The sequence below is a fragment of the Oryctolagus cuniculus genome, chromosome 6 (assembly GCF_964237555.1).
Source record: "Oryctolagus cuniculus chromosome 6, mOryCun1.1, whole genome shotgun sequence".
Lineage (NCBI taxonomy): Eukaryota > Metazoa > Chordata > Mammalia > Lagomorpha > Leporidae > Oryctolagus > Oryctolagus cuniculus.
In genome coordinates, this window is record NC_091437.1 from 98,631,202 (window position 1) to 98,645,831 (window position 14,630).

At 43.8% G+C, this 14,630-nt stretch overlaps 1 protein-coding gene across 1 annotated transcript in view; it reads right to left on the bottom strand.

Annotated features, from left to right (window-relative positions):
- Window positions 1–1,820: 1,820 nt before the first annotated feature.
- Window positions 1,821–14,630, bottom strand: part of SBSPON (somatomedin B and thrombospondin type 1 domain containing) — a 28,696-nt gene continuing 15,886 nt past the window's right edge. Inside the window, exons 3-5 of the mRNA XM_008255656.4 lie at window positions 6,912–7,002; window positions 4,459–4,635; window positions 1,821–3,476 (exon numbers count right to left, since the gene is read on the bottom strand). Coding sequence (XP_008253878.2) covers window positions 3,359–3,476; window positions 4,459–4,635; window positions 6,912–7,002 — 386 coding nt within the window. The 3' untranslated portion in view covers window positions 1,821–3,358. The remainder of the gene's footprint in view (window positions 3,477–4,458; window positions 4,636–6,911; window positions 7,003–14,630) is intronic.

Sequence of the window (14,630 nt, forward strand, 5' to 3'; positions counted from 1 at the left end):
TCTGATAATCTGGAATTTCATGGTAATGTGCCTTTATTTGAGTCTCTTTCAAGAAAAAAAAAATGAGCCAGACACTTTGGAGAACTTCCATTATTCAGATGTTGAATCTTTTTGACTGATCCTTTAATTTTCTAATATTTTGCCTCCTAATTGCTGTCTTTCTAAATTTTTTGTTTATTTGCTTTCTGGGGAAAAGTAGAATCTTTTAATCAAAGTTTCTGAGTGTTTGTACCCATGAAAGTCTGTACTTTGCCTTCCCACTTCATTAGTAAGTGACTGGTAGAGAATTCCAGTTTCAAATTTAGTTTCCCTCACAGCGTGTAGGTTTTATTATTAAATGTTAGATTTCAAGTATCCACTGATGATGATAATACCACGGTGATCTTCTCATGGAATCTCCTTTTCCTTAATAGGTATCCGTTTTTCTCTCCCTGAAAGACTTTTGTGGTCCTATTATTTCAAATACATATATTTATGGGGTACAGTGTGTGATAAATCAATGTAGGGTCTTTCTTCTATTGTCGACTGTAAATTTCACAGATTTGTCTCCAAAGATGGGGATTATTTTTACTACTCATGTTTGAGACTCAGAGGGCCCTACCATCCCAGGAAGAATGGTTTTCACGTCTGATTCCACATTTTTCTCAATATGCCCAACCATTCGGACTTTACCCATCAGTAGAATCTCATTTGCTTTCCATCTTCAAAAGATGTCTTCAAAATATCTGGGCCAATTCTGTCCCCCCCACCCACTTCTCACCTATGTTGTAGACTTAATCTTTGGGGGAGTCCTATAAGCTCAGTGAGATTCTAGAAAGGAGAGATTGTAGACATGTGTATCTGTCTCCTTGACCTAAAATTCTAGGTTGCTCATTGTCTGATTGCTTATATCTCAGAATGTCCAAGTCTTTGCTTTTTAGGTCAACTTATGTGTTTGTTTGAACCTTCACTAGAATATTCTTAGAGGGCAGAAACAAGATTTTTCTTTACAGTATTTTTTTGCATACCTAGGGAAAATGTCTAATTAAAATTTTTATGCCAGAAGAAAGCCAAACAATTTAAATGAATGCTATCTACACTTAATTATACCATTCTCTAGGAATAAGTAAAGCCAGGACTCTAAAAAAGTAGTGTGATTACATCTCACCTCGCTCCTTTTTCTGCCCTTTTCCCCTTTTTTCCCACATTTCTCTTCTAAATGATCATTATCCCTAATTCCTTTTGCTTTCTTTCCTGGTGGGTATATTTATTTTTGTTCAAATTGCTTTCCACATGCATTTAAAGAATCAGTCAAATAAGTGATTCTGGAGTTTGTAAATCACTGTAGAGTGCCTGGGGAAAGGACCTTAACACTAGGTACTCATTAAAAAAGAATGCCAAGAGGTCTTAAAAACTTTGATCCTTGACTTTGAAAGTAAAAACTTTTGGTTATCATTAATCACTTGGACTACATGTTTCAGCTCTGAACTTTTCCTTGGCTTTGCTAGATTTAATAGCAAGCTTTTCAAAATCATTATTTAATTGTTATGTGCTAGCCTATGAAATTTTCTCAAGAATAGAAATAACAAAAATATAACTTCAATGTGAAAGTAATTAGTGCCCATGAAAAACTGATTTTTATACAACTCAATTATATTAAATATTATAACACATATTGGAACCATAAACACATCATAGGTTTACTGCTGTTAGTAGTCGTTATAACTATACCTATCAATTCTGAAGGATTTTCTGCTTTGTTTTTGGTGAAAATTTATTCGTTCTCTGACCAATGCAAAAAACTTGGGTTATTTTCTAGTCAAAAAAGTAAAGAGCTTTAATAATTGTGAACAGAAAGTTTATTGACTGGTATGAAGACTTTAACACCTGGAATTACCCAAACATTTTTTCAAAAATCTCATTTTATAAGTGCTAAAAATAGTCTTTAAAATTTTAATACTGAACTTGAAGTTGCTAGCCTTGATGAGATTCAAATGTTTTATTAATTTCTGAAGGATTCAATTTTTTACGAAAACAGTTTTGGCAACTAATTAAGTGAAATAATGTTACTCTCAGTGTTAAGTGTGGGACTCTTTTTCATCCCTGTTAAATTTACTGTTGTCATTCTGTCATTATGTGATAAGTACCAAGAAATATGTATTTTAGTAAATTATCTGTTAGTGAATATTATGTTATACAGCTGAAACAAATGGGAGGGATTTCATGTTATTCAAATCTCAAAGTTCAATCTCCAAAGAAAATATATGGAATTTACAATTTGCTTCAAAAATGAAATGGGCTTAGCTTTCACAGCACGGTCTTTGGCATGGTCAGGCTTTTCAAGAAAGCTGAGTCCTGGATGAGAAGACAGGATTAGGCTCTGTAGCAGACGTGCAGAAGAGTTTGCCATCCCAGCTCCCTAAATATGCCACTTCATCTCTAGTTCATGGATTTTCCTACCATAACATAAACAGACTAATGTTGCTGTGTGTATGAGATCATAACATCTGTCATGCACTCCGTGACCTCACTCATCTCTACCTCTGCTTTCCACCCCATGTATTTAAAAAACGATGAGAAATAGGAAGCTTACTTTACCTAAACTTAAAGTTAGACTCAGGAATTATTTTATTCAGCTCCAGGCTTTACACCTTGGAAACAACTTTAGATGCAAATGGGGATAGAATTTTTGTAAAGTAACTGTTTCATGCATTGGTGCCAGAATTTCTCTTCATGAAAATGATAACCTTTGAAGGAACTTCTTTTGATCTAGAATGAGTGTTTGATCTTTTGAATGAAAATAATCTTCATTTTCAAGAAATGTTTTCTGCATAGCTGTTGGTTTTTCATTACCAAATGCTTACTGAAATTTCAAACAACATACCTTGTTGACAATTATTTGTGCTAATGTGCTTGAAATTAAAAGTATTATTTCAAAATTTATGGAATAATATACAGGAAATTTATATGTGAGCATATATGTGAAAGTGAGAAGCTGTTAAGAGATTATGGAATAGAAAGGAAGACGGCAACACTCAAAGCATGGAATCCTCTGTGTGACAATCTCCTCACCAATAACTGGACCATGTTGTAGAGCCTCTAGTGCAAACTAACATGTATTCTTGACTGGGTGGAAGGTCAAGGACAGATAACCACAGGAGCTTTTAGGGTGGGTCATCAACTTAATGAAAATAACAGTGAAGGCACTGTGTTCCTTGAAAACTGGTCCCTAAATTTTCTTTCTCTACTGCAGAGTATGGCAATGTCATGACTCCAGGGAATTTAGCCAAACTGTTTTTGAAGATTTATCAAGCACTGAACATGACTTGACAGTAGTTAGCATGTTTCCAAACACATTTTGAAGTATTTATATCACAATCTATATAAAAATAAAACTGTGGACAGCTGGACAAGAACACTGGTCTACTCGCCGAACTTTTTTCCAAGTTCCTTGACATCGAGGATTGCCAATTGCTTGCCAGTGGAGGGTTTGATTTCTGAAACAATATTTTGAAAATGTTAGTGATACTGAAAGCAAACCACAGAGAATTCTAACTTGCAGAATTAAATTGAAGTGTTTCTTTAAAAAAAAAAAAGAGAGAGAGATTGATCACACACAGAATTTTGAAGTGTATTACAAATCAAAAAAATGTTTCATGGTCACAAATGGAGTTTCCCTTCTGTAGGTCTGTCAAGGCCAAGTTATCAGTTAATCCTTATTTGGGAACACTCTCATGTTGGAAGATTAATTTGGAGCTCCTTCATTGCTTTCCCCCACTCAATCTGAATACAAGTACAGCATTTTAAAAATGGCTCACTACTCCATGTATATTTAAGTTCAGAGGGTCCAAACCAAATGATCTCTTTTGGTCCTTTCCAATTCTTTGATTCCATAATGAAAAAAATCAGAGAAGTAGAAAGAGTAAAGCCAGGTTATTGAATTTATGATTTTTAAAGACACTGGTACCTTAGCCAGGGTTTAAATACTTTCTTTATGAGTCCAAATTAAATTATAAATTCATTTAATGTCAAAATATAGATGAGGTAGTTAGAAAAATATTAAATCTAAATATTAAGTTTCTATTTGATATGAATTCCTTACCCACTTTATTGTTCATATGTTGCATCCACAGGAGGCCTTTAGGCACAAGTGGCTAATATACATAAATTCACATTATTAAATATTAAAACATACTGCAAGAATAATGATTAACTGGAAAGGTCCATATCTTTTTAATCTGTGTTTTTACCAGTTCCACCTGACATACTTAAAGCCATAATCCCAATGTGACCTAAACTGGACTTTGTCCAAGAGCTGCCTTGCACAAAGCCGACTCTTCTGTTAGTTATGAATATTGTTACCAGATTTAACTGATAAATACACAGAGGACTGGGGCAGATTTGCAGGATGGTGAGGGGTTTAGGAGTCAGTTGTTCTGGAAAACAGGAAAAATCCTTCAATCCATTTCCTTCCCTTACCCATCAGAGTCCAGGCCATCCCCAGAACAACGCAGGCTCACGGAGTTCATGGCTGGAGGCTGGCAGTCCACACACACTGTGTATCCTTCACGGAGATACTGCATCCATCGAGTCAGGGGCCGGTTTTCCAGAGCACAGTGAGGCGTCAAAGACTCGGTCTTGAACTCCATGCAGTATCTAGAGCAAAGGAAGGAACAGTTTCACCTGCTCTAATTAGAGATAGCCGGACCACATAGAGGATCTTGGGAAATCTGCCATCTCCAAGGGCTTTCTCTTCACAAGTGACAAGTCACAGGTGCCCTTAACATTACTCAGATGCTGAACCATAGTAGCATAAAACGACCAACCACAGAAAACCTCTTCATTCTTTTCCAATCTATGATCAAACCATCTGGGCCACATCAATTAGCAGAACTTTGATATCCTGCAACAATATAATCAATCCACTAAGTTGTGTATAAAAACACATATTTTTTAAGAATAATAACCCTAGGCCGGTGCTGCGGCTCACTAGGCTAATCCTCCGCCTTGCGGCGCTGGCACACCGGGTTCTAGTCCCAGTCGGGGTGCCGGATTCTGTCCCGGTTGCCCCTCTTCCAGGCCAGCTCTCTGCTGTGGCCAGGGAGTGCAGTGGAGGATGGCCCAAGTGCTTGGGCCCTGCATCCCATGGGAGACCAGGATAAGTACCTGGCTCCTGCCATCGCATCAGTGCGGTGCTGAACCAACGGCAAAGGAAGACCTTTCTCTCTGTCTCTCTCTCTCACTGTCCACTCTGCCTGTCAAAAAAAAAAAAAAAAAAAAAAGAATAATAACCCTTGATAACTTTGCTGAAGTTTTAAAGAGTTACAAAAATTAAACAAGCACTTACAGAAACCTATTTCCCTTGAAAGAAAGAGTCCAGGAGGCCTTGTCCTTGACACTCAGGCCAGCACCTGCACATTCTGCCCCACAGCAGTTCCTGGGGGGCCTTCCCTGCACTCCCCACTTAGCCCTCCTCCATGATCTGGGGCTGTGAGGATGAGTTTTGATTTAAAGGCAGCATCAGAGTTTTTTAATCAGGCATAACAGACAAAGGCAGAAACGGGGATCTGAGTCATCTTTCTCTGTGACAGAGGTTTTTATCACCTTACACTGTCACACAGCTAACATCATCTTTGACTATACTCAGGGCCCCAGGCCATCTTCCGGACATAGGTGAATATTTTAAAATCTTGTACTTCAAGGCATACAGTTTCCCCATTCTTCAGGGAAACAGTAGAATAGAAAACCCTGAGTGTTATAGAAGAAATTTACTGCATCTTTACCTCAGTGGGCTAATTTCTTAACCCATAGATTTATGCTTTGTCATAAGTTAAATGAAAAGTGTTTGAAGAGCAAAGATCTTTAACAGTAGGCACTTAGCAACTAAAGGTCACCAGCACCTTTAGTATTGAGGTAGGAAATCCTACAACTCAGCTTCTATCAACTTCCAAAAGACAGCATAACCCTGACATGTCTGCAATGCTCTTTCCCCCACTAAATGCTCATACCAAGTCCATGTGCTAGATATTAAAATTAATCCTATTTTAGAAGGCAATTGCTTAGGGCAGGTGTGGTGCAGTGGGTTAAGCAATGCCAGCATCCCCTGTTTGAGCCCCAGCTGCCCTGCTTCATTCAGATCCAGCTTCTTGCTAATATGCCTGCGAAGGCAACAGAACATGGCCCAAGCACATGTTCCCCTGCCACGCACATGGGAGACCTGAACGGAGTTCCAAGCTCCTGGCTTTGGCCTGGCCCAGCCCCTGCCATTGCAGTTATTTGGGGAATGAACCAGTGCGTGGAAAATTTTCTCTCTCTCTCTGTCTCCCTCCCTCTCCTCTCCTTCTCCCTCTCCCTCTCCTTCACCCTTTCCCTCTCACCTGCTCTCCCTCTCTCTCTTCCTCTCTCCCTCTGTGTGTGTGTATCTGCCTTTCAAATAAGCAAAATAAATATTAAAAAAAAGAATAAAATTGCTGCAGTGGAACAACTTCTCCAAGGCCTGTGGCTAGTGAGTGATGGTGTGGGTATGAGAACAGGAAGCCACCTTGTCTCCCCTCTGCAATAAGAAGTGTGGACTTCAGGGGAGCCACTGGTTTCCATAACGAATCCTCTGAGCTAAAGTGGTGCCGGAGTCCATGGTCCCACAAAGACAGTCAGAGGAGCATCCTGAGGTTGACTGATAAAATACTGTCCTCTGGTCGTTACATAGCTTGTTTCTTCTGGGGGATCGGAGCTCAGAGATACAGAGATCTTTAAAGCCCCACAGAAACAGCAGACAAGCACTTCCCCAACTCGTGTAGTGAAGAGTCGTGTTTTACGCAAAGTCAGTGAGCAAGTAACAGAAGAAAAAAGCCAGACCAAGCTGACCTTTCATGCAGACTTCACCGTACAACTGGAAAAACAAAATTCAACAGATAAGCCAGCACCAAATTTACCCAGCATCCTCTGTGCGTGTCGCCCAATGTGGAGATGCAGCTGGTCTTGTCCTCTCCTTGTTGAACGCAGAGGTAGTTATAAAGGCAGGGACTAGAAAAGGGAGAATCACGTTGAACACATGCAGCCCAGGAGCTCGGAGCAACCCTGCCCAACTCTGGGTTTGTGTCTGTCTAAAGGTCCCCATTTCCCAGCCCAAACCAAGGCCAAATGAGAGCATCTCCAGAAACAAATGTAATAAAGATGGGTGTGCATACAGATGGGTAAAGGGGGGTACCACAGGCCTCCCGCAAGTACACTTCCCAGAAGTAATAAAACTGTGGGGAAGGAAGGAGAGAGGTCAGGAAGAACAACCAAGAAGAAACAAAAAGATGAGGGTCAGGGGAAACAAGGAAAAAGGTGAGGCAATAGAGGTTATGAAGAGAATGGGAAGGGACATGTTTAAAAATGAATGGGAGAGAAAGAAGAAAAGGGAAACACCGGAAGAAGGTGAGTGAATACATAGGAAAGAAAGGAGAGGGGAGGAACACAGAAGGAAAGGGAAGGAGAGAACACAGCCAGAGCACAGAACTCAGAAAGCAAAGAAAGCACAAGAAACAAAGAGCCAGGAGATGTGGGTGGGCCCCAGCCTGCTAAGAATGCCCCAGCAGAAGCCTGGTCCCCACGCTTCCCGGAAAGCACAGTCTAGAAGCTTGGCCCTGCATAGAGGCTGCCGAGGGCCAGCAAGCACAGCATCGTCCCTATGCGACCTCATGGAAAGGAACTCTCACAGGGTTCTCTCCCCTTTCTTCTCCTCCCCCAACCCCATTCTGAGGCTCTGGGTCAGAGAACAGAATAGCAGCCTCCTGTCTGTGTTTGTCTCCTTCCCTGCTGCGTCACTGAATCCGCAGAGGCCTCTGTTACTGTACATGCACCTGGAGGTAACTCTTGATTCCACTCTACTGTCGGCTGGAGGAAGGCAGGGTTTCCCACACACATTGAGGACACCCAATAAACCCTCGGTGAACGAAACGGGCCAATGAGTGAATCAAAGAAGACTTGGCCCTGCTACCAAAACACACAGGCCCTACTTCTCTGGGGCCTTCTCGGCCTGTACTGAGCTCACTCAGCTCAGTACAGAAACCGGACAGTCCTAGAAAGGTTACAGACAAGCTGTGTTGGCTTGTGTAATGCCAGAGTCATCACCGACATGAGCAACACAGGAAGAGGGTACTGGTTGCAAAATAGGTGTTTCAAGCCTGCCTGCTGATCTTGACCTGGCTCCTTCCTGCCACAGGATGGCAGCCCTTAATTCTTTTTTAGATGTTCCTAAGGAGGAGTCATTTGTCTCTTTCTCTTACCAGGGAACAGAAGACAAAAGCTGCAGGTAGAGTTCTCGTCTCATGTGGCTTGCTTCCTGATCTCTCCAGTGTGAACACTTTCCACATCTGGAGTAAACCCTCGCATCCCAGCGTGTGTGGCTCACTCTTGCTGCCCTGACTTGTTTTACTATTTTCCGAAGACAGCGTGTCACGCTCTCTAAATGCGACGGCAGCTTTTGCATTCCTAAAATCCACAGACAGAATTAAAAAGGACAAGTGGAGGCAGGTACCTGAGGCTCCTTCTCTGTTTCTTTCAGAACTGCGGAGAGACTAACATCTAAAGGCTTTTGCTTTTGCCACTTGCTGCTTGTATTTCTGTTCTTCTGACACACGGGTAGGTTCTTTCACTGTGTGAAGAATAACTTTACTGCTAAACGCACCCAGCATCAAAGTCAGACTGTGTAATTTTTAGAGTGTGTGTCTTTAGCTCCAAGCGCTTCTGTGATCTTCTAATTTGTACATATATTATTACAAAATTCAGAGGCACTTAATGTATAACTCGGGGGGAAAAGGTGAGGTTAGGATGTGTAAGGAAAGTATTTGACTGTAATTGCTGATATAAAATCCTTAGGAAAAAAAAAGCTATAATGAAAAGCTAACAAGTAGGCACTTCTCAGTTTCCAGGCTCAATGCGAAGTCATTTTTCATGTATTAACTCATTTAATTCTCACATCCATCTTTCCAGAGAGATCCTCTTACTTCTCCATTTTATAGATGAGAAAACTGTGGCACAGGGAGGTGAAGAAATGCATGCAAGGTTCACGTCTACAGCAGAGCCAGGCAGTATCTCCCAAGCCCTGCTCCTCAGGGCCACACGCCTTGCCTCTGTGATACTGCACGTGACACACTTCCACTGTGCCGCATGTTTCTCATGACTATTGAAGTTCTGCTTGAATTTCCCTTACTGCCCCTAACCGCTTCGCTTTGTGTGACGTCAGCATTTGGCACAGCAGTTAAGTCGCTCCTTGGGAACCCTGTACCCTATATAGGAATGCCCGGGGCCGAGGCCCAGCTTCCTACTAATGTGACCCTGGGAGGCAGCAGTGGTAGTTAACGTGCTTGGGCCTCTGCCACTCATGGGGGAGATTCAGACGGAGTTCCAGGCTCCCAGCCTCTGCCTGGCCCCGCCCTGGCTGTTGGGGAGTAACTAGCAGATGGAGATCTCTGACTCGGTCGCTCTGTCTCTCTGCTTTCCAAATAATAAAAATTTAAAACTAGACAGCTAAATAAGGTTTAAGAAGAGGAAGGAGAGACTTTTAGCTCATTGTGTTTCGAGTCTTCTCAGGCCACGAGAGCTGCCGGGAGTGCGGGAAGGAAACCCAGTGGGCACAGATTTACACAGTGGTTCAATGGCCACTTGAATTTTTATTTTACTTCTTTTTTAAAGAAGTGGTTTTTAATTTTTTTAATTCTTATTTTATTTGAAAGGCAGAGAGAGAGGAAGAGACAGGGACAGATAGAAGGACATCTTTCATCTGCAAGTTCACTTCCCGAATGCCTGCAACAGCCACGGTTAGGACAGGCGGGAACCAGGAGCCAGGAGCTCCATCCAGTCTCCCACGTAGGAGGCAGACACCCAAGTGCTCGAGGTGCCTGAGCCGTCACCTGCTGCCTCCCAGGGTGCACATTAGCAGGAAGCTGGATTGACAGCAGAGGAGCCAGGACTTGAAGCAGGCACTCTGACATGGGATGTGGGCATTGGAAGCAGTGTCTTAACTGCTGCCCCAAATGCTCACCCTGATCTTCTGGGTTTGAAACTTTTCTCTCCATGCTGAGCTTCAAGCTTCTGTGGCTCCCCCACATCGCGCAAGCCAGCCGGTTACCTGGGGCCTTGTGTTCTCCTGCCCTGCGGGTTGGTGACACATTCTAGAGGGGCCCCCTGCCCCCTCACGTTGAGTCTGCAGTGGATTTCCCTTACTTGGGAGTGGCACAAGACTCCCAAGAGACTATGTTTGCCTTCGGCCCTACCTCTGCTTATGTGTGGAAGCACACAGCCGGTGCCTGGGACGAAGTTTCTCAGCAAATGTCACCTCCCTTCCTCTGCCCCTTCCTGGCAACAAAATTCAAGTGTAGTATATTTTTCGTTCATAGGCTATTTGCCAACGTGTCTGGAATTCTATCAGCCTACCACTGTTTTCCAACAACTTCCACTTCTAAGAGCACGGCACCCCACGTGCTTACTTTGAACACGAGAGTAAATTTAGTTTGCTTTGAGAATTTTGTAATACTCTCCAACAGAATAGAGGGCCACAAAATCAGGTTCAGAATCAATGGTCTGGAGATACAGTACAGAGAGAATAAATGAAAATTTGACAAATAACACCCACCCAAAGCCTACAGTTTATAATGCGCCTAGAGCTCCTTGGGGGAAGAAAATGCATATAAACATCAGTGATGCACAATCAGTTAAATCACTCACCTTTTTGAATGTTTTATGAGAAACTGTAATCATATGCATTAAATGAAGCAGGGAAAATGTAGTAATGCCATCATAAATAAGAGAGCTTCAGTGATCATATTTTATTCACTGGTTTCATGGGGAATTTCCATTTTGACTCAGTTATGAGAATCTGTAATGACAATGTTAGCTCTAATGATGGCACTAAAGAGCAAAGTAGAGGCAGGCATTTGGTGCAGTTATTAAGATGCTGGTTGGGATGCCAATCCCACAGCAGAGTGTCTGGGTTCAAGTCTCAGCTCTGCTCCTGATTCCAGCGTCCTGCTAACGCATACCCTGGGAGATGGCAGGTTATGGGTCAGGAACTTATGACCTGTCATGCACATGGAAGACCTGAAATGAGATCCTGACTCCCAGCTTCAGCCTGGCCCAGCCCTGGCTGGCACGGACATTTGGGGAGTGAACCAGCAAACAGGAGAATTCTATCAGTCGTTCTTTCAAATAAATAGATAATTTAAAAAAAAAAAAAAAAGAAAGACAAGCAAAACATTATCAAATGGGAAGAACCCACAAGGTTTGGAGCCATGAAGTCCATATTTAATCCCTTCACAAGTGCTGTCACCTCTCAGAAATCCAAGAATGACGATCTTATCATACCTTTCTGTGGTAGGCAGAACAGTGGCTCCCCAAGGATGTCCTTGTTCTAATCCCCAGAACCTGTAAATATGCCCTGTTACTTGGCAAAGAAGAATTAAGGGTACAGATGGAAAGAAGGGAGATTGTCCTGGATTATCCAAGTGGACCCAGCGTAATCACAAGGTCCTTAAAAGGAGTCAATCAGAGGGAGATGCACCCACAGAGGAGAGGCACAGAGAGGTGTGATGTTTTTGATGGTGAAGGTGCAGGAAGACGGCCGGGAGAAAAGCAATGTGGACAGCCTCTAGAAGATGGAAATACAAGGATGCAGATTCTCTCTAGAGCCTACAGAAAGGAATGGAACCCTGTGGACACCTTGATTTTAGCCCAGTGAGACCCATGTCAGACCGCTGACCTACAGAATTATAACCCAGCACATCTGTGTTGTTTAGGTTAGTAAGTTTGTGCTTTGTTCCTCCAGCTTTCTGAGATACTAGCAAAGGTTATAGGGTCACAACCTCAGTCTAGAACATGTTTTCCTGAAAGTACATCTCTTCATTTCAATGTCCTTTTCCATTTTGGTAGGCTGAGAATTTCTCAATTGCTCAAGTCCTGATTGCATTAAGATTAAATGGTCTTCCTTTAATCTATCACTTACCCCTCTTGTTTTACTATAACAGCAAGAAGAAACCAGGCTGCACTTCCAACACTTTTATCTTCAGCTTAATATCCAAGTTCATTGCTTACAATTACTCTCCACACAATTACGGGGCAAATCTAGGAAGCTTCCCACCTCTTTATATCAAGGCTCCCCTGTTCTACATAGAAAGGCAAAAAATTGGATTTTCCCCTTGAGCCTTCAGAAAGGAACACAGCTTTGCTAACACCTTGATTTTAGCGTAATGAGACCTGTGTTGGACATCTGTCTCACAGAACTGTAAGATAATAAATTTGTTATTTCAAGCCATCAAATTTATCTGTTACAAAAGCCATAGAAAACTAATATACCCCCCCTTTTAAAATATTTATTTATTTGAAAGGCAGAGTTACCGAGAGGGTGGGGAGAAAGATCTTCCATCCACTGGTGCACTCTCCAAATGTCTGCAATGGCTGGAGCTGGGCTGGTCTGAAGCCAGTAGCCAGGAGCTTCTTCCAAGTCTCCCACGTGGGTGCAAGGGCCTAAGGACTTGGGCCATTTCTGCTGCTTTTCCCAGGTGTAATATCAGGGAGTTGGATCAGAAGTGGAACAGCCAGGACTCTCTACCTGCTGGCACTGCAGGTAGAGACTTCACCTGCTACACCACAGTGCCAGCCCCAATACACCCCCTTGTAGGATTACTATGAAGACTAAATCAATAATGCCTACAAAATCTCTCTGCCATGCAAATGTGAGGGATTCCTGTGTCATACAACAAAGCCCTGTGCTATGTGACTGGCAAGTCTGGTGGGGGTAAGGGGAGCTAGTAACAGGTACACAGGTGCCCAGTCTGGTGGGGGTGAGGGGAGCTAGTAACAGGTACACAGGTGCCCAGTCTGGTGGGGGTGAGGGGAGCTAGTAACAGGTACACAGATGCCCATGCAGCAGGACAGATGAGTGGACATCTCCAGTCAGAGAAGAGACCCACCACCACCACCACCACCATGGAGGCTAGATGTGGACACAATTCCCCCAGGACCACACTATCCTTTGGCTGACGGCAGTCACACTTGTTGGTGTCCAAGGCCCGGGTTCCATTACGTCCCTGAGCCTCCTGCCCCCTGCCCTTTCCATGGGGCCTGGAGGAGACGTGCAACAGCCTGATGCAGCACGAAAGAGTCTCCTGTGCTGAGGAAACGCTGGTCAGTAGCCAAACACTGGAAACACACATGAGCACTCCCTTCACCTGATAGGTGGGCTCTAGGTTTTAAGAGCCATCAAAAAAACAAAAAACAAGCAAAAAATAATCAATAATGTCACACAGCCACCTCCCCCTGAGGCCTGTGTTTCTGCAGAGTGCCAGAGCTAAATGTGATTTTATTCCATGTCTGCTTCTGTGAGCAATCACTTTTGAAGCCCTACTTTCCCTGTGACTCTAGCATGGCCACCATGTCAATGACAGGCTCCACTCTGGCCTGGCTAATAGCCACCCCAGCACCAGAACAATCTTCAAATCACAGATCTGATGACATTGGCCCTGGCAGACCAGGATCCTAAACAGAGTGTGCCTGCACCAACCTTCCTGTGGCTTCTCAAAGAGACCTTGGGCCTCGCTGGTGTGACATAAATGAGCCAAAGATGGTATCTGGGTTATGTATTCACTGCAGGTTGAGACCAATTAGCTTAAAAGCTTACTGGCGGGCCAGCACCATGGCTCACTTGGTTAATCCTCTGCCTGCAGCTCCAGCATCCCATATGGGTGCCAGTTTGAGACCCAGCTGCTCCTCTTTCAATCCAGCTCTCTGCTATGGCCTGGGAAAGCAGTAGAAGATGGCCCAAGTCCTTGGGCCCCTGCATCCCTGTGGGAGACCCAGAGGAAGCTCCTGGCTCCTGGCTTCAGATCGGCACAGCTCCATCTGTTTCGGCCAATTGGGGAGTGAATCGGTGGATGGAAGACCTCTCTTTCTCTCTGCCTCTCCTCTCTCTGTGTAACTCTGACTTTCAAACAAATAAATAAATCTTTTAAAAAAAAATAATATATAGGGCGGTGCCACGGCTCACTAGGCTAATCCTCCGCCTGCGGCGCCAGCACACCAGGTTTCAGTTCTGGTTGGGGTGCTGGATTCTGTCCTGGTTGCTCCTCTTCCAGTCCAGCTCTCTACTGTGGCCCAGGAGTGCAGTGGAGGATGGCCCAGGTTCTTGGGCCCCTGCACCCGCATGGGAGACCAGGAGGAAGCACCTAGCTCCTGGCTTCGCATCGGTGCAGCGCGCTGGCCACAGCGGCCAATGGAGAATGAACCATCGGAAAAAGGAAGACCTTTATCTCTGTCTCTGTCTCTCTCTCTCTCTCACCATCTACTCTGTCTGTCAAACAAACAAACAAAAAGAATATAGATAAAGGACACCCAAACAATCAGAGTTTTAACCCCTCGGGGCCTGCCTGCTTTTCTTGCCCATGAAATGCTGCCCAGTTTCCACGCTACTGATATGACGGAGGCTTATGGTCCTAAGACCCAGACTGCCACTGCTCTGCTGAGTTCTCTGACCCAGAGGCTCCATTCTGTGCTGCTGGGTGACACCTCCTAGACACACAGGACACACGGCCCCTGCAAAGTCCCATGCCCTCCTCCCCTTCCCAATGGTACCCACCCCTCCAGTGCCATCCATCCTGAGGTTGTGGACAGCCTCA